At 39.5% G+C, this 19,387-nt stretch overlaps 1 protein-coding gene across 3 annotated transcripts in view; it reads right to left on the reverse strand.

Moving 5' to 3' along the window:
• Window positions 1–19,387, reverse strand: part of MELK (maternal embryonic leucine zipper kinase) — an 88,427-nt gene that overhangs the window by 57,990 nt on the left and 11,050 nt on the right. For all 3 annotated transcript variants that reach the window (XM_044779213.2, XM_044779214.2, XM_044779216.2), the window contains exons 4-8: window positions 17,813–17,929; window positions 14,367–14,510; window positions 13,383–13,451; window positions 11,519–11,611; window positions 6,938–7,036 (exon numbers count right to left, since the gene is read on the reverse strand). In XM_044779213.2, coding sequence (XP_044635148.1) covers window positions 6,938–7,036; window positions 11,519–11,611; window positions 13,383–13,451; window positions 14,367–14,510; window positions 17,813–17,929 — 522 coding nt within the window. The remainder of the gene's footprint in view (window positions 1–6,937; window positions 7,037–11,518; window positions 11,612–13,382; window positions 13,452–14,366; window positions 14,511–17,812; window positions 17,930–19,387) is intronic.

Genomic DNA, 19,387 nt, shown 5'->3' on the forward strand with positions numbered 1-19,387 from the left:
AGGCAGTGGGCCAGATTTGGATTGCCAACCTCTGGTCTCTATCACCTAGCCAAGAAGACTGACTAAGGTTTTAACCAAGCTTTCCTGGCCTTTATAACACTCTAGAAAGGAATCAGTTAAGTGCAACACAGACTCCTAGCTATTCACACATCTACAGAATTGTGCATCACATTACTTATCCAAGAGTCAGGGTTGGTAGGATGATTTCTTAACAGACGGACTAATACTTTCCACCACCCACCACCTTCCCCTTCTGTTTAACTTGCCCCTAATGCCTAGATATTATTTGGAAGAGCTGAATGCCTGCCCTCCTGCCAAGTATTCCTCTTACAGGTGGATTACATCATTTTAACATTGCAAATCAAAGAGTACAGCCCTGTATAATCATCACTATAAAGAAGAGATATAATTATTCTAAAATCAAAGTTTACAGTTAGTAAATCCATACGGTACCTCATTTTGTCTTACTAGGTGTGTCTCCAATGGCTATATGGAAGTTAGACTGCTCAAAGTCGGACACGTTTACTGAGACTGTCATATGGACGAGGTGAATGTTCAAACCTTTTCCTGGATAAAGTTATTATAGTCATCCTTCATGGCATAATGTCTCACTGCAATTGCTAAATACTCATCAAGAAGAAGTCAGGTATCCTTAGAAGGCTCAGTGTTCACAGAAAGATGTCAATCCCAGCCCCAGTTAAACTGACGTCACTTTTGTCCTTAGTCAGCACAGCCACAACTTCAGGATATTTCCAGAGACAACAATCCCTAATTCACTGACACTTGATAACTTGGCTGAGAGGGATGACATTAACTGAGGGACTATCTAAAGAATATGTAGAGTCACCCACTCATTCTTCTTGACGGGTGGTCTTCAGTGGTGGGACACGTGCATCCCAGCGGGCATGTAAGAAGATACACTAGGGTGTGGGAAGCATATGCTAGGACTTCTATTTATATTCATTTTCTATCTAAAAAATAAGACAGAAATTAAGCTTTATTAATATTTAGTATATGGCTTGGCACTGGGACCCTCACTAGTCCCTATGTAACCTACAGTAGGAGGTAATTTTTCCTTGACTGTGACAGTGACACATGACAGATGACAGTGGCTCCATCTTGCCCCACTCTCTGTATATTGTGAAGTGTTGTGCTTTACCTGAGCCCAGTTCAATGGATTTACAGGCTATAGCATCTGGCTTAACTAAACTAAATCCTCACAAAATAGCCAAGTGGCTTAAGAAGATTCTTGCAAAGAAAACACAAATTAAAGATAAGACTACAAATACAAGCACAAGCAAATAACAATAACAGAGCTAACACCACTACTCTTAGCATGAGCCCATCAGCCAAAAGATAAGGTTAGAAAAAGACCTAATCAGATCCAACAAATTGTCTCGAAACTTGAAATTATCAAGACTATTTGAAATACAGATTTACGTGCATTGTTAATGACCCTCAAATATAAGTATATATGCGGGGCTGGCCTGGCTGCATAGTGATTAATTTTACATGCTCTGCTTCGGCAGCCCAGGGTTTGCAGGTTCAGATCCTGGGCGCAGACCTAGCACTTCTCGTCAAGCCCCACTGTGGTGGCATCCCACATAAAATACAAGAGAAGGATTGGCAACAGATGTTAGCTTAGGGCCAATCTTCCCCCCCTCTCTCTCTCTCTCACACACACACACATACACACACACACACACAAAATAAATAAATAAATATATATATATAAGTATATAGGGCTATGTTGCCACTATAATTACAAGATTTTTGAAAACCAGAATCTAGACTATGAAAACAAATCTCTACAATTTCTTTATTGTTTAAAGTTAAGAAACCATACTAAAGCAAATTCCAGGGGACTCGAATATTTAAACATAAAAAAAATGAAACTGTAAAACTACTAGAAGAAAAGATAAGAATTTTAAAAAATGAGTAGGAAAGCCTTTCCAAATACAACAATGAAAGATGAATAAATTTGACTAAATAAAAATTAAAAATTCCTCCATAGCAAAACAAAATCTTAAACATTAAGATCAAAAAAAGTGATACACTATATTGATGGGGATATGGAGAAATAGGCATTTTCACGCTCTTGCAGGTTTGTTGTATAAACAGATAGAACTTCGCTGGGAAGCAATTTGGCATTATCTATCAAAATTACTAATTCACATACCATTTGACCAGTAACTCTTCTTCTAGGAATTTTCATACAGATATATTTATAATGTGCAAATGACCACTTGGAAATTACTTAAATGTCCAATAACCTAGGACTGGTTCAATAAATTAAGGTACATGTATACACTGCAATTCCATGCGGTCATTAAAAAAAGTGAAGAGGTTCTGAACTGGGTATGAGGTGGTATGATTTCCAAGACATACTGTTAAGTGAAGAAAACAAGATGCAGAACAGCGTTTGTGGTATGCTACCATCTGTGTGAAAAAACTCAGAAGCAAGTAGCAAAAAGAGATAAAATACCTGATTCCTTACATATATATAGACTAATCTGAAAAAAGTACATAAAATCTGATATACACTTTGTCGCTGGGTCAACAACCTTATGCCAATAAATTTGAAAAATTAGACAAAATGGACACATTCTTTATTCCAAGCTGAACTCCTCATCTTCCCACTCTACCAGGAGTTCTCTCCATCCCAGCTGGGGGCAGCTCCAGCTGTGGAGTCGCTCAGGTTACTCTCCTTATCCCGTCCTTCCGCAAATCATGTCAGCTATACCTTCAAAAGACTACAGATTAGTCTAAACATACATCCTGACTATGGTGGTGGGTACATGAATCTATATATGTGTTAAAATTTGTAGACCCCTACACACACACAAAAGTACATTTTATGCCGTTAATTTAAAAATAATTTAAAAAAAAAACAAACAGAATCCAACCACTTCTCACCACCTCGATGGCCACCATCTCTTATCTGAAAATTCTACAATATCGTCCTAACCAGTCTCCCTGGTTCTTTGCTCCCTACATTCTATCTCCACCCAGCAGCCAGTGTGATCCCGTTAAAACCTAAATCAGACCATGTCACTCCTGCTCAAAACTCTCCAAGGGCTCCCCATTTCACTTAGACAAAAAGCCGAAGTCCTTACGAGAGTCTACAAAGCCCAGGCAGTCAGATCTCCTGTTCCCCAAGACTTCACCTCCTACAACTCTCCGCATTTTCTCCACTCCAGTCGCACTAGCCCTCTTGCCCTCCCTCAACTATACCAGGTATGCTTCTGCCTACCGGCCTTTGCTGTTTCCTCTGCCTGAAACATTCCCCTCCTTGATATCCACCTGACTAACACCCTCACCTCCTTCAAGTCTTGCTCAGATCTGACCTCTGTGAAGTTTACTCTGACCACCTTATTTATTTATTAATGCAACCTACCCTCCTCTTCCTCCATACCCCAATCTGTTCTCCCAATTCCTCTTTACCCTGCTCAATTTTTTTTTTCTCTAAAGCAAGTAGCATCTTTTAATATAATTCACTTATTTATCATGCTAGTTGTCTTTTTCTATATCCTTATCACTAGAACATAAACCCCATGAGGGCAGAGACCCTCCATCTGTTTTACTCACTGATACAGCCCAAGCATCTAAAAAAGCACATGGCACAGATTTGGTGTTCAATAAATACTGAACTGCTTCCTAAGGTTAAAGAACATTGAATGAATGGATAAATGATCAAATGATCAAACAAACTAACAAAAGAACAACAAATGAACAGCTGCCTTTCTAATTAGAGACCGTGTGAACAGAGACCTGAGGAGAGGAGGGAACAAAGTGTCTATCCAGGAGAAAACCCTTTCAGGCGAAAGAAAGAGCAAGAACAAATGCCCTGAGGCAGATGCATGCTTGGCATGTTCAAGCAACCAGGGGACAGAAAGAAACAACAAGGAGTACAAGTGAATGGAGCAAGCAAGGAGGGAGGAGCGGTAGGTGACGGGGGCATCGAGGTAATGGGAGGCCAGTACACATGGGATAAAGCCTGCAGCCCACAGGGCCAAGTCTGTTTTGACTTGATTGAGATGGGAAAGAAGACACTGGAGAGTTCTAATAAAGTGATGTGATCTGACTTACGCACTATTTAAAAATCTTCCCATAAAGAAGACACTGGTGGAGATGGACTTACAAACACATTCCATAAAACACCCAAGGAACCAATAAAACAGTTCAAGAAAGGAAAATTTGCAAACGAATTTTAAGTCCTGGACAAAATATTGGCAAACTAAATTTAGAAATGTATGTTAATAATAACAGCTGACATTTATTGAGCACTACTCAAAATGCTTTCCATGGATTAACTCATTTAATCCGAACAACCCTATGCTAAAAATACTATCGTTCCATCCATTCTACAGATGAAGAAACTGGGGCACAGAGAGGCTAATTTCCCAAAGTCCAGTGACAGAAAGGAGAGATCCTGGATTTTAAAAATACCAGTGTGATTCAGATTTAATTATTCTAGGAGTTGGACTCAGTATTTTTTAAAGTGCCCCAAGAGATGCGAACGTTCAGCCAGGATTGCGAACCCCTGCTCCAAGTCCATTAGCTAAGGCTTCCCTGCCCCGAGAGAGATTACCCGGACACAGCCAAGGCAGGAGACGTTTTAGTGAGGATTTAAATATGAAACAAGCAGCAGAGTGACAAACTTGATTTGTGAGATTTTTTCCAACAGAGAAATTCTATGATTATGTGTCCCCACACTGTCTTTCTGGAATTCTAAAAGTTATAAGACTGGGGCTACATCACCTAGCAGATCCAAATCTAGCTCACCTTTGGAGAAATCTGTCTTGTCAGTTTATTTCTTTGGCATGGAGTTCCCCAAAAAGGAGTAGGGTAAAATATACTAGTAGCTTATAATACTGAAATTACTTTCAGAACAAGAAACACAGCTCTACTTTAGAGAAAAGAGTAGCGAAAAGAGGAAATAATTCAAGAGGCCAACTCAATGTTTTTTAAAAGCATAATTGGAAAATTGTTGCTGAGCCACCCAAAGACCAAGCCTCCTCCCGGCTCCACTTCTGTTAACTGATGCTGAAGCTACAAAGCGATCCTAATGCTGCTCTCCCCTGATCCTGCTGTTGACACGGCGGGGTGTAGCTCTGTATAGTCAGGAACTGCAGCCACAGTCAGCAGACAGAGCCAAAGCAATGACTGCTACCCCGCAAAGCGTAGAGGAGGCTTCTTGAGAAGGGATGGGAGGAAATGCAGGCTGTCTTGGCTTCCCCAGGAAGCCGGCCTCCAGCCCACTGCCACGTCCACCTCCCTTCCCAAGGAGAAACCCACAAACACAGTTCCCCCAGCAGCGGTTAACAGCTACTGCTAACACTGCTTCTCTTCGACCCTGCAGAACTAGAGCGCCTCAGCCTTCAGAGAGTTGCGACTACTACCATTCCATCTCTTCCCAAAACTACTCTTTGTAGTTTTGGCATTTATTTTAAAGGCTTTTCCAGGGTGAGATATAGGAAAAACTATTAAGTCAAATAAACTAAAAAATAAAGACTGAACTCAGAGCTCTGAGACTTTGTGTTCTACAGGGTAAGCAATGAGCGAAATGGGATGACCACTCACCTCTGAGCGCTACTTCACAGAAATGAGAGTTGACTGAGGTAGTCTCCCTCCCTAAAGGCCGTTAGAGACCCAATGGTCCAGCCACATAAAACTTCCAACCACTTCTCCCATGCTTCTCCCACCTTATGCCTTGGCTCACACCGTCTGCTCTACCAGGCATGCTGTCTCCCACATCCCTTTCTGAACCACACTACCCTTCTTTGAAAGCCCTGCTCAAACCCAACTTCCTCTAAGACGTTCTCCCAAATCCCTCACCCGCTCCTTCATGTATACCTCTGTTACAATATGGCATCCCTGACCCTACGCCCTTTTTAGATAGCCTTGCACCTGTCTCCAACAAGAAATCAGGCCCTCGTGGACAATGATCAAGTTCACAGATCCTTGTTCATGCCTTGCAGTATCCCATACAAACAACACCTTCAGGAAATGTCTGTTAAACAGAACTAAATTCAAGCTGAATTCAGAGAAGGTGCTCTGCTGGTGTGACCCTGGTTTGTAATGGACACAATATGGTGCTCTTTCTTCCCCTTTACATATCTTCTTTTGAATAGTAACTCTTTAAAAAGAATTTTACTATTTTCCTTGCCCGATATGATTTTTGGAGGTTTTCTAATTGAATATAATTCACGTAACATAAAGTTCACCCTTTTAAAGTGTACAGTTCAGTAGTTTTCAGTATATTCACAAAGTTGCACAATCATCACCACTATCTAATTCCAGAACATTTTCATCACCCCAAAAAGAAACCCCATACCCATTGGCAGTCACTCCCCAGTGCTATTCCACCACCCTCCCAGCCCCCACAACTGCAAATCTACTTTCTGTCTCTGATACATATGAGTTTAACAAAGCTTACAGTACTCTTATCAGTGGTTTTATTATACCCTAAAGCCAAACTCTACCTTCAAAAAGAAACAGTTTCTCTTATTTTATCACAACTCAATAGGAAAATATGATTTAACACAGCAACTTACTAAGGTATCATTTCAGGATACAAAACAAAAACTCTCACCAGGAAAATCAGCTCACGTCTTTACTTTCTCATTTGTTTTTGTTTTGTTAAGCTTTTTATTGAAGAAGTATAGTATACATATAGAAAAGTACACACATCATAGGGGTACACCTTGACAAGTTTTCAAAAACTGAATACACAAGTATAACTAGCACCCAGATCAAGAAACAGAAGCACCCCTCATGCCCCTCTTCTAGTCACTACCCACTTCTAAAGAGTAACCTATCTATCTTCACTTCTAACAAGTTACTTTTGCCTGTTTTTGTACTTTTATAAATAGAAGTATATAGTATGCAGTATAGAAAACCTTTACATTGAAACTCCATGCCTTGTAATACTCACCATAATCTTCTTGTACAAGGCCATGACATTATCGTCATCAAATGGTAGAAAGCCACACATAAGTACATATAAGAGTATGCCCATGCTCCAAACATCTGCCTGAAAGGGAGAAAAAAATAGTTCAAAAACATTTAGAACATATTTCAGAATGGCAGTACATGTAATAGAATCACAGACTCTTCACAGAGCTGGAAAAGAGCTCAGAGATCATCCAATTCAACCTGCTCATTCTACACACAGGGAACCTAAAGCCCACAAAGGAAGGTGGCCCAAAGTCACCCAGTCAATGGCAGGCCACAGGTAGACCTCCCAACTTCTAGTTCAGTGCACTCTCCTCTGCTGCTGGACTCCAAGGCTTAATGGACAGTAATTTCTAGGTGCCTGGCTGGATTGGGCATGGTAAGGAAAGAGATGAGGCCGCATCTCTGATTCTGAGAGACAACTGTATGGTGCTCCTGAGGGTTTACTACATACGAGAATTATGTAAACATGCATGAGGACAGTAAAACAAGTCCTAAAATTTACATTAATAATCTGCAAATGTGACTAAGCTCAACTGTAAAGTCCCCTCCATGTAGAGAAACCTTAACAAAGTTCAACAACTGACTTTTCAAATATAGAGGCTAGAAATTAGCCTGCCAGCACAAATAGCCCTACAAATCTCAAAATCCCAGGAGGTGCTTAACCTTTATATAAGCTACCCATGTGTCCCATGAGTCCTAAGCACTAACTACTTATTCAAGCAACATTTGGCCTTAGCCAATAATGATGCCACCATTGGTTGAGAAGTCACAGCTCCCACCATTTGAGCCACAGGAAAATTTTCAGAGGTAAGAAGGGCAGTATCTGTTTCCTAATTAAGTTGGATATTTCTCGTAGAACTTCTTCATTTCTTTTTAGTCTTAGTTCTCTCTCCTCTTCCATCTACAGCATTTCTATATTTCCGTCCTCTAAATTACTGATTCTGTCCTCCATAATATCAGCTGTTTTTTAAGGACTCCAGATTTTTCTTTATCTCATTCACTGTTTTTCATCTTCAACATTTCTGATTGTTGTTTTTTTTAAAGTTTTAATCTCTTTTGTGAAGAATTCCCTCTGTTCATTCATTTTATTCCTGAGATGATTAAACTGTTTTCTGTTTTCTTGTAAGTCATTAAGTTTCTTTATGATAACTATTTTGAATTCTCTGTCATTTGGATCGTAAATTTCTGTGAGTTCAGGAGTGATTACTGGGTACTTGTCATTTTCCTTCTGGTCTCAACTGTTAATATACTTCTTTATGCTATCTGATGCCATTGCATAGTGGTAGTATCTGGTCAGAGATTCCACCTGCCACTACTGGAGGGTGGGGGGAAGGCATAGAAGCTGTGTTTTCTGAGCCCTCTGTGATCCCTGGCAGATGTGCCTGTCCGCTGGAAGCTCTGCCAACAGGACCCATCTGCATTTGTCCACTCGCCATTGCTGCCTTACACACGTACATATGCACAGGCATTCTGGCTGGGATCCCCTGCTCTGGCCAATTGGCTGACCTGGTGTGCCAGGCAGGGGGAGAAGTGCTCTTTCTTTCACATGCATAATCCCATGCACCCCAACTCTGCACTCACTGTTTGCCTGCCTGGGCTACTCAGCTTGGTGTGGACGCCCCCACGATTGCTTAGCTACTTCAGTGTGGAGCATTCCCACAGGCTGGGAGACAACTCCAAGAGCACAAGCATTCCCATACAGGGATGCATTTTCCCCCTTCTCTTCTTAGGGTTGCATGCCAGCTGACACACAAGGTCCTAGGCCCTAGATTGCTGCCGCTTGGGAGAGAGAGGAGATCCCCTTACCTCCTTCCACTCCCTCCTGGGGGCATCCAGCACCCCCAAGCTTGAGACATACGGCTGTGTGGATCTCTCAAATGTCTGTGTTGTGTGAATGTTCTCTGTTGGTTTATGAATGTCCTTTTGGTTGTATCTTAGAGGAGAGAAACTAAGAGAAGAGATCACTCCACCATGATGCTGACATCACTCTGCGCTTTGTGTCTTTTAACAAGTGCCCTGACATTTCCCTGGTAAACTGTCCTTAAGACACTGTCCTACAAGGATGGGAAGTTGTACTAAAATGGACAAGAAAACTACTTAAGATCCCATAGGAAAATCTCAGATGCATTCGAATCACCAGGGCCTCATCATCAGCCCTCTAGGAATCTTGTGAGCATTGGGCATATGATTATCCCTCCTTCTGGGAGACTTGATAGAATAGTGGAAAGAGCACAGGCATGTAGTAAAGCCTTACTCAGTTCAAATCTTGACCTCTAGTTACCAGCTGTGTGACCCTGTAAAGGCACTTAATTTTTGAGCCTCAATTTCTTCATCTTCCTTATCTTATAAAATGGAATAATAGTATTCACTCCAAAGGATTTTTGTGGCCTAAATGCATGTGGAACCCTTGTGCATTGTTGTGGAGCGTAAAATGTTGCTGCCACCATGGAAAACAGTATGGCAGTTCCTCAAAAAATTAAAAACAGAATTACCATACAATCCAGCAATTCCACTTTGGGGTATACATCAAAAAAAAGTGAAAGCAAGATCTCAAAGAGATATTTGTTCCCATCAGCATTATTCACAATAACCAAAAGGTAGAAGCAATCCCACTGTCCATCCATGGATAAATGGATAAACCAAATGTGGTATATGCAAACAAAAAAATAATATATTATTCAGCCTTAAGAAGGAAGGAAATCCCGACACATGCTACAACACGCATGAACCTTGAGGACACTATGTGAAGTGAAATAAGCCAGACACAAAAAGACAAATGTTGTATGACTCCACCATATAAGGCACCTAGTGTAGTCAAATTCAGAGAGACAGAAAGAAGGATGGTTGCCAGGGGTGGGGAAAAGCAAATAGAGAGTAATTGTTTAATGAGTAGAGTTTCAGTTCTGCAAAATGAAAAGAGTCCTGGAGATTGGTTGCACAACAAGGTGAATGTACCTAACATTACTGAATTGCACATTTAAAATGGTTAAGATAGTAACTATACACTTAAAAATAGTTAAGACGCTCAAAAAAAATTGGTTAAGATGGTAAATTTTATGTTGTGTATTTTACCACAAATGAAAAAAAAAGGATCTAGTATGATTCCAGAACAATGATGAATGCTCAGTGAAAGTTTATTCCCTTTCCTATGATGCACCAAGAAGGCCACAACATCACTTTGGTGGTATTTGTGCCAAAAATGCACGACCTGAATTTCATCATAAGGAAGCATCACACAAACTCAAACTGAGAGACACTCTACAAAATAACTGGCTTCCTCAAAAATGTCAAAGCCAAGGAAAATAAAGAAAGCCCAAGCGACTCTTCCAAATTAAAGATCAAAGAAACACAACAACTAAATGCAATGTATGATCCTGAACTGAATCCTGGACTGGAGGGAAAACATAGCTCTAACGGACATTATTGGTACAATTAGCACTTTTTGAACATGAATTCTGGGTTAGATAAATAGTATCAATGTTAAATTCCCTGATTTTGACAAGTAAAGTGCAGTTATAAGAGAGAAGATCCTTGCTTTTAGGAAATATATACTTAGCATTTAATGATAAACGACTATGATGTCTCCAACTTACTCTCAATTGGTTCAAACAGATAATATACATATATATACATAAACATAGAGAGTGATAAAGCAAATAGGGAAAAATGTAAATAATTGTGAATTTGATGAAATACATACAGCAGTTCCTCACTCCATATTTGCAACTCTTCTGTAAGTTTGAGATTATATCCAAATAAAAACTCACCAAAAATAAGTTAGTTACTATCTTCTCACATTACAAATTAAATAAACTAGCATATCCCCAAATTTCTCTCGCATAACACTAGTTCCAAAAGATGCTCCACATAAAAAGTAGTTTCTGTAGGCAAGTAAAATCGAGATCAGCTGCTATCTGTGACACTCCCATACCCAAAGGATCATACCGTATAAGAACATATCAAAGGTTCGGAGATATCCTGAACTAAAGGAAACTCTTCAACCCAGCATTTCCTGAGCTTTTAATGACTAAACCTTTTTTATCTTATGATGCTAATATCAGCTCAACTAGCACTCCAGAGAATGGAAGGGGCTGAGTGGCTTGTGGTAGCTGACGGTAAAGCAGGCAATGCCCAGGCCTTCTGAGCCTGGGCCTCCTCCACAGGACTGCTGGCCTCGGAGAGTTGGTTATGGACAAAACACAGGTTTTCTTTGTGCTAAGCAGCATTTCTGAAAACTGAGCCTGCAACCCTGGCCTTGTGCCCTACTGGGCTGGACTAACCAGTCTAAACTACAGCACTGTTTAACACCAAAGAAACCAAAACAAGGACACCAGAAATATACCCTTGCTTCATAAGTATGCTATGTATTATATTTCTTACAGGTTATTGATTTCCTGTATTACTTTACATATCTCACTCTCTGAACAGACTGAACTCTCTGATTAACAAGATTATTTCTTACCACATCATTATATCCCCAACACACAATGCCTGACTCACTACAGGTCACCAATATGTGCATATTGGTTACATACTGAATTAATCAATGAATAATTACCTCTGAGCCCAGATATGATTTGCCTTGTATTAATTCAGGTGCTGCATAAGCAAGACTCCCACAGCATGTCTGTAGATGGTAATCCTTGTTATCCTGCCAATAAGGTAGAAATGAAACACTTCGTAATTACAGCACTTAAGAGGATTAAAACCTTGATAAACATTCTTTCAGCACAGCAAAGAGAAGCTAGATGAAGAATTACCCAAATAAGAGACTTCTGCAGCCAACCCAATGCTCTCTGCCTACATGCATGTGTGGTTCCCTCTTCTCTGGATTTCCAGTACTGCTACAACCTGGTATGAGCAACATCCTTTCCCCCGTACCCCAGTCGAGTGAGGTTCATATTTCCCTAGATATCCACTCGCATGATAATCAGCTTAGCATACATGGAAGCACGCACGTCTTCTCACCTCCAAGCACTTGAGGAAAAAGGACTATTTCTTTACTGGACTTTACCTCCAATATCAAATCTTTACCAATACAGAAGAGCAGCTTCTTCCTTACAGGGAAGAGAGCAATATGCTACCTAGAACAGTGCCTTGGGAGTCTGTTTTCAGACTCAGTTATAACACAAATCACAACATGAGCTTCCAGATCTGTTAAAATGAGGAATCTGCTTAACCTCCTCTGCTCTCCCACAGAAATACTGAGACATAATGAAATTGCTACTACTGCCCTACACTTGTATAGAGTTCTACAAGTGGCAAATGACTTGTGAAACTGTGAGATTCATTGACAACTGCAACAACATGCCCAGAAGTGAGCTCCTCAGCAAAAAGCTGAGGCAATCCACTCCTAACCAACTCCTGCTTCCTTAGATGGTGTCTGTGTGGGTCGAATCTGCAGCAGCCATAAAGAAAGGCTAAAGGACTCTGTCAAATATTCTCCACTGCCTCCTGTGGAGAATATGACTTAAAACCACTTTATCTGCTCAAAGTATGTTTTATCTTTATACGCGTGAGGATCAAAAACATGCCTTCTAGCATTTAGTTCCCAGACACAAGGCTCCACTGAGGATCTCTGAAGGGCCAAGGGAAGGAGAGGAAAATCAGAAAGAATAAGACATTCAGCCAAAGGGGCAAAATCTGCTTCCCTTTGCACCTAGCTAATTCTCACTGGGGCAGGAAATAAGCGTGGGACTACACAGGACTGAGACAGGTCTGCAATTTCAACATTCTGAATGAGTACAGACAGCTCATTTTAGAGACTGTGAGAACCATCATTAGAGAACTCAGGAGGAAGCCTCCAACAGGCAGCCACACGGAGCCCTGCTGCAGACAGCTGAGCTGGAGAGTTCAACGTCACCTCAAAGAGAAGGTGTGCTGGAGAACACCAGTGCCTAACTGTGGGGTGCAAACTAAGGAAACACGTAACAGTATAAATTTAAAAATGCATGTGAACTTTTTCCTTCTTCTTTTATAAGGAAAGGGGACTATCTCTCAAAATGTAACTAATGGTTGGTTATATAACCATTTGGATAACAAAGACTAGATTTGCACTAAATTCCCAAAACTCATATCTAAAAGAACAGAAGCATCATCTAGTGGCAACATACTCAAACTGCAAACACATGGTCAATGCGGCATTCATGCTGCGGTGGCCCCTTGTCACCTCAGCAGTGCAAATTCTCTCACAGCACACCCATGGGGTCTTCAGCAGGACAAATCCTGGACCTAGAGCAGTTGTGCTCAATCTTGGCTACATAGTAGAATCATCTAGAGAACTTATAGAAGGGATGAAATTTAACATTCTTCTCAATGGATGAGACCAGGTTCAATAAAGACTAAGTGGAAGTCAATGCAAGACAACACATTAAGAGGTGCATTTACAAAGGAAATAAATGCATTTTTATTTCTGTACTTACCTTGGGTTTTGCACAGAGACCAAAGTCAATCAGCTTTAATTTATGATATTCATCAAACAACAAATTTTCCTGGGGACAAAAACATATTTTCATAACTATATACTGACTTCCTTATATAACTTATATACCTCTAGCCCTTTGTAAAAATGACTTAAGGTTGTTTATATTAAATAGCCTGTGTACAACAGAGTGAAAATCATTTAAAAAAAATGAAATGATAAGAAGTATAAACAGAGAGAGAGGAGGAATGTTGATAACTATCCCACTTCCCCTTAAGACATATTAGGATAAACCATTTTCGCCTTGGTGGTCTGAAGTTCAACTAAAAGCAAACACAATGTATGCCAAAGGCAAGTTTAAACCAAAAGAGTGACCTCAAATTAAAGGGTTGGGTATAAACAGATGGAAAAGTAGAGTAACACTGCCATATCTTGTCAGACCAATTCTAGGTCCCTGACCCTGGTACCAAGTAACATTAAAAGCCACGTTCACCATCATCCATATTATTCAGGGCCTGCAGACTTAAGAGTATTCACATTTTGTTCTGTCCTTGAAAAGTAGATTCTGTCAATTCCATTGAACTGTTCCTTTCTGAGGTGTAATGAATTAAAATGAAAGGAAAATGGGTTAGGGAAAGAGTACTGAATGGAAATAATGACAATACTCTTGAAGAAAATACTCAAAATTCTTCTTTCCTAGAGATAAACACCTGAGGTTGATAGTCCACAGCTGATTACAAAGACATTTATAATGTCACACACAATTGATAGACAGATAAAATGCCACTAATAAGTCCATCCAATAAAGCCCACCAGAAGTCAAAAGTAAAAGAGGAAAAAAAACGTGATATATGATGAGTGGAACAAAAAAAAGAAGCAAAGCCAAGATAGATCCTAAACAGAGAGAAGATCTGGAAAGCTAGTAAAAACAGATAAATGATGTTGAACTCTGGAGTGAGCGTCTAACTGTGATGCAGTCACTTACTGGTTTGAGGTCCCTGTGAGCATAGCCCTGGCTGTGCACGTAAGCAACTGCAGCTACTATCTGCCGGAAGATGACGCGCGTCTCCTCCTCTGACAGGCGATCCTGGGAGATGATGTAGTCAAACAGCTCTCCTCCAGGGCAGTACTTCAACAGCAACACAGCCACAGAGACAGTTACTACTTACAAAACTCACTTCCAAGCAATTTAAAATAAAAAATTATACTTAACTCAGAGATATTATTCATTCAACTTATCGGCAAGGGAACAAAGTGAAATACATTCAAAAATACACTCAGGATCAAAAAAGTCAACAGTGATTCTAGGAAAGAGAAAAACAGCTCTTCATCTCAACCAATTTTATTACCAGTAGGTAGAAGTACAACCAACTACCACTGTGATTTTTAAGCTCATTCAGGGTTTTATATTTTATAGCAAAGTATTAAATCCATTCTCATCTTAATGCACTCACATTTAGTGTGGTTACTTAACACAAAAAAAAGCCAGCAGCATTACTGCTTCTCCATCCCAAACACCAGTGATTTTCAGTCTGTACTAAAGGAGCCTACCCTGAGTTCTACACAGGGTCCACAGAGGCTTCAGGAGAACAGGTGCCAGAGCATGAAGCTCCAGGCTTTCCATCCCTTCTTCTCCAGAGCAGCTCCAACTTTCTGCAAACTGGGGTTTCCATTTAAGATTTCATTTCATTTAAGCAATATCAATTAAAATGATAAGTGTATACAGCCTTTGACCTCATAGTTCCTCATTGAGGAACCATTCCTATAGATAGATTCTCATATTCAAAACAATGCACGTTCAAGGTCATTCACTGCAGCAGCATTATTTGCAACAGCAAAAAGACTGGAAACAACCCAAATGCTCACAGATATGAATTATGACACAGCTATAAAGTGGAATTCTATGCAGCCATAAGAAAAGCTCTTTATGAACTAATATAAAACAATATTCAGTATTAAGTGAAAAAAGCAAAGTGTAAAAGAGCATATATTGATATGGTGACTTGCAAAAGCATTATGCTGAACAAAAGAAGCCAAACACAAGAGTACAGACTGTATGATTCTATTTATCTCAAGTTCCACAACAGTTAAAACTAATCTATAGTGACAGATATCAGACCACGGCTGGGAAGGGCAGTGGGTGGGTAGGATTAACTTCAAAGGGTCAGGGGAAAACTTCCTGCGGTGATGGGAATGTTTTATACCTTGACTGGGGTGGGAAGTACATGGGTACGTACCTTTGCCAAACTGTATATACCTAATGTGTACATTTTATCGTATGTCAATTATACCTCAATTGTCAATTTTTTAAATGCTATCCAATAAGATTTATATAAAGAAAACAGCCTACTTTATATTTCCAAATAAATAAATATAAAATAAAAAGAAACAAAAGCATCCAAAATCTCTATGAATGTAGCTAGGTGGTCTCCAAGCTAAAAGGTTAAGTGAGGGGGAAAAAAACAAGTACAGAATGATATTATAGTATGTGACCATTTGTGTGACAGAAAAGAATAAACTACACATATATATGCATATATATAAAAACACATACATTTATATACATATAAAATATATGTAGGTGTTTATAAATACATGGCATATCTACAGGAAATAAAGAAAAGCAAGTGACTGACTCAGGGGAAGGGAACTGGGTGACTCGGATATGGGAGAGAGAATGTCACTTTTTAATATATACTCTCTTGTACCTTTTAAATTTTGTCCTAAGTTCAAGGTTTTTTGCTGTTCTTTAAGAATTTAATTTGGACAAAGAGATCAACTAAAAAAAGTTTTAAAATCACCACTGTAGACCATGTGGATGTATCTACTATGTAATAAAGAGAAAATGGTTCTAGGTCCAAAACTTTTGGCATCATGAATTTTAAAATGTGCTTTTAAAACAGTGCTCATCTGTGAAAATGATGTGCAGTTAGAAATTATCTGCCTGAGACTAAGGAAAAGGAAACCAGATGAATGATATAAGTTCCAAAGACTTTACTCTCGAAGCCAAAAAGGGCAGTTAAAACCTGAAAGAGTTTGGTTTGCATAACACATACAGTGAAGGCTAACTATAGGCTATGGGTTGAACTGTGTCCCCCAAAAAGCTATGTTTCAGTGCTAACACCCAGTACCAGTGAAAGTGATCTTATTTGTAAATCAGGTCTTTGTAGATGTAACCCAGTCAAAATGAGGTCATACTGGATTAGGTCCCACCCTAATCCAATGACTTGTGTCCTTATCTGAAGAGGGAAATTTGGACAAAGACACAGACACACAAAGAAGAAACTGACAACTGAAGACAGAGGCAGAGACTGGAGTGGTACATCTATAAACCAAGGAATGCCAACAATTGCCAGCAACCCCCAGAAACTAGGAAAAAGGCATGGAACAGATTCTCCATAAGGAAACAACCTCATCCACACTTTGTTTCAGGCTTCTAGCCTCCGGAACTGTGAGACAATAAATTTCTGTGTGGTGTGTTTTTTTTGGTGAGGAAGATTTGCTCTGAGCTAACATGTGCTGCCAAGCTTCTTCTTTTTTTTTTGCTTGAGGAAGATTAGCCCTGAGCTAACATCTGTGCCAATCTTCCTCTATTTTGTGTGTGGGTCACTGCCACAGCATGGCTTGACAAGTGGTGTAGGTCCACACCCGGGATCCAAACCTGTGAAACCAGGCCACTGAAGCAGAATGCGCTGTACTTTTAACCACTACACCACAGGGCTTACCCTAAATTCTGTTGTTTTAAGCCACCAAGTTTGTGGCAATTTGTTATGACAGCCCTAGACTAATATACTATGTAAAATCGAAATGGATTCTTCCCTCTAGGAACAAAATTCTAACATATTCTATCCACTAAACTATACCACTCCATTACAAGTATATTAGCAAGACTACATTTACAATGAATCTTCAATTTATTATATATCTTTACTTGATCTAAACTCTTACAGAGAGAATTCCAACAGGTAAGCCACTAAACATTCTAATCTTTCAGGTGAAATGTACTTTTCTCTTAACTATTAATAAAGCGACCACTATGGTCTGAATGTTTGCGTCCCCCTCCCCAAATTTATATGTTGAAGTCCTAATCCCCAAAGATGATGGAATTAGGAGGTGGGGGTTTTGGGAGGTGATTAAGACATGAGAGCAGAGCACACACGAATGGAATTAGTGCTCTTATAAAAGATAATCTAGGGAGATTTCTTGTCCCCGACACCATGTGAGGACACAGCCAGAAGGTGCCAGCTGTGAACCAGAAAGAGGACCCTCACCTGACCACGCTGGTGACTTATCTTAGACTTCCAGGCTCTAGAACTGTGCGAAATAAATTTCTGCTGTTCATGAGCCACCCAGTCTGTGGTGTTTCCTATAGTAGAACAAACACTAAGACAGTGACCAAATACTTTCAGGTCTCTGGAACATACTACTAACCTCAAGAACCATGAATATTTTGTTCGCTGTCTCTAGCACATGGTAGAGTTGACATATATGCTGATGTCTCAGGTTCTTCAGGGCATCGATCTCTGTTTTGATCCGGGGCAAATCGCTCTATGACAAAACATTATATGGAATGAGCAATAAAATCTATTTGGGAAATGCTCCAAGCATCAATATATCAGCAGCTTTAATAGTGAGCAGCAAAAATGATCAACAGCTTCAAAACAAATTGTTCAACAATTCAGAAAAATATCATAACACAGCTTATTTGTATGTACATAAAAAAGGCCTGAGGGTTTTATGAAAGACAAGTTCAATGTGGGTCAATAGTACAACATCCAGAAAAATTAAAAACCTCAGACTCCTATAGAAGGTTAGCATTCCAAACAAGGAAAATGACAGACACTCTACTCTGTGCATGCCCGGGCTACCACTTTTGGTCTCAGCAGTGTCCCTAAGTAACAAGCTGAGCTAAAAATCAGTGAATGTCGGTGAAAGGGTATGTAGGTATTCACTGTCTCAGTCTTCCAACTTTTCTAGGGGCTTGAAATGTTTTAAATAAAAACTTGGAAAAAAAACTTAATTACAAAAAAAAATTTTGGTTGTGGGGGAGGATAAGCCAAGATGAAAAAATGTTTAAATCCATATTAAAGACAGAAATCCAAATATCCATGAAGTAACAAGTAAAATTTTATTATAAAAAGGGACATGGGGTTGGGCCAGTGGTGTAGTGGCTAAGTTTGCATGCTCCACTTCAGTGGCCCAGGGTTCACAGGTTCAGATCCTGGCAGACACAGCACCTCTCATCAAGCCACACTGTGGCAGCATCCCACATAAAATAGAGGAAGACTGGCACAGATGTTAGCTCAGTGACAATCTTCCTCAAGCAAAAAGATGAAAATTGGCAACAGATGTTAGCTCAGGGCCAATCTTCCTCCCAAACAAACAAACAAACAAAAAAACAAACACAAAGAGACTCAATCTAATAATCACTGTCTCAAGATCCAGTTATAACGACCATGCAACCAGATATCAGGTCTCGACCACGAAACAGTCATAACTTTGACTATTCTGATATGATAATCTTTGTTTCTTCTTTTTTTGTGGCAAGTGGGAGTCTGACGGCCAAAACTTCTCAAGTAATCAAAATATTATTAAAATCCTAGAAATTAAAATAAGTATAATAACATTAGAAAATATAAAAACAAGTTTAGAAATAATGGATTAACATCATCATATTGACGTTATTGATGTGTTATAAGTTTTGAGTATCAGTGTGGTAATACATTTTGTAATAACAGCTCACATTTCACTCGTCATTTAAGTGTTTGAAGTATTCAAGTGACTAAGTCATACTAAAGTTGTAACAAGCTTAAGCTATTTAAGGAAATTAATCATATTTATAATCAGTGTTTAAATGCTCAAGAAAAAATGTTTTTTAATGCCTTTTTATTAGTTAACTAAATACATTATTGAGTACTGAAAAACAAAAATATTAAAAGAGAGCCTGAACTGTCAGTTGATAGAGTATTAAAAATAATTTCTAATATAGGTCACTGTGTGATTGAG

This window comes from Equus asinus, chromosome 10, assembly GCF_041296235.1.
Source record: "Equus asinus isolate D_3611 breed Donkey chromosome 10, EquAss-T2T_v2, whole genome shotgun sequence".
Taxonomy (NCBI): domain Eukaryota; kingdom Metazoa; phylum Chordata; class Mammalia; order Perissodactyla; family Equidae; genus Equus; species Equus asinus.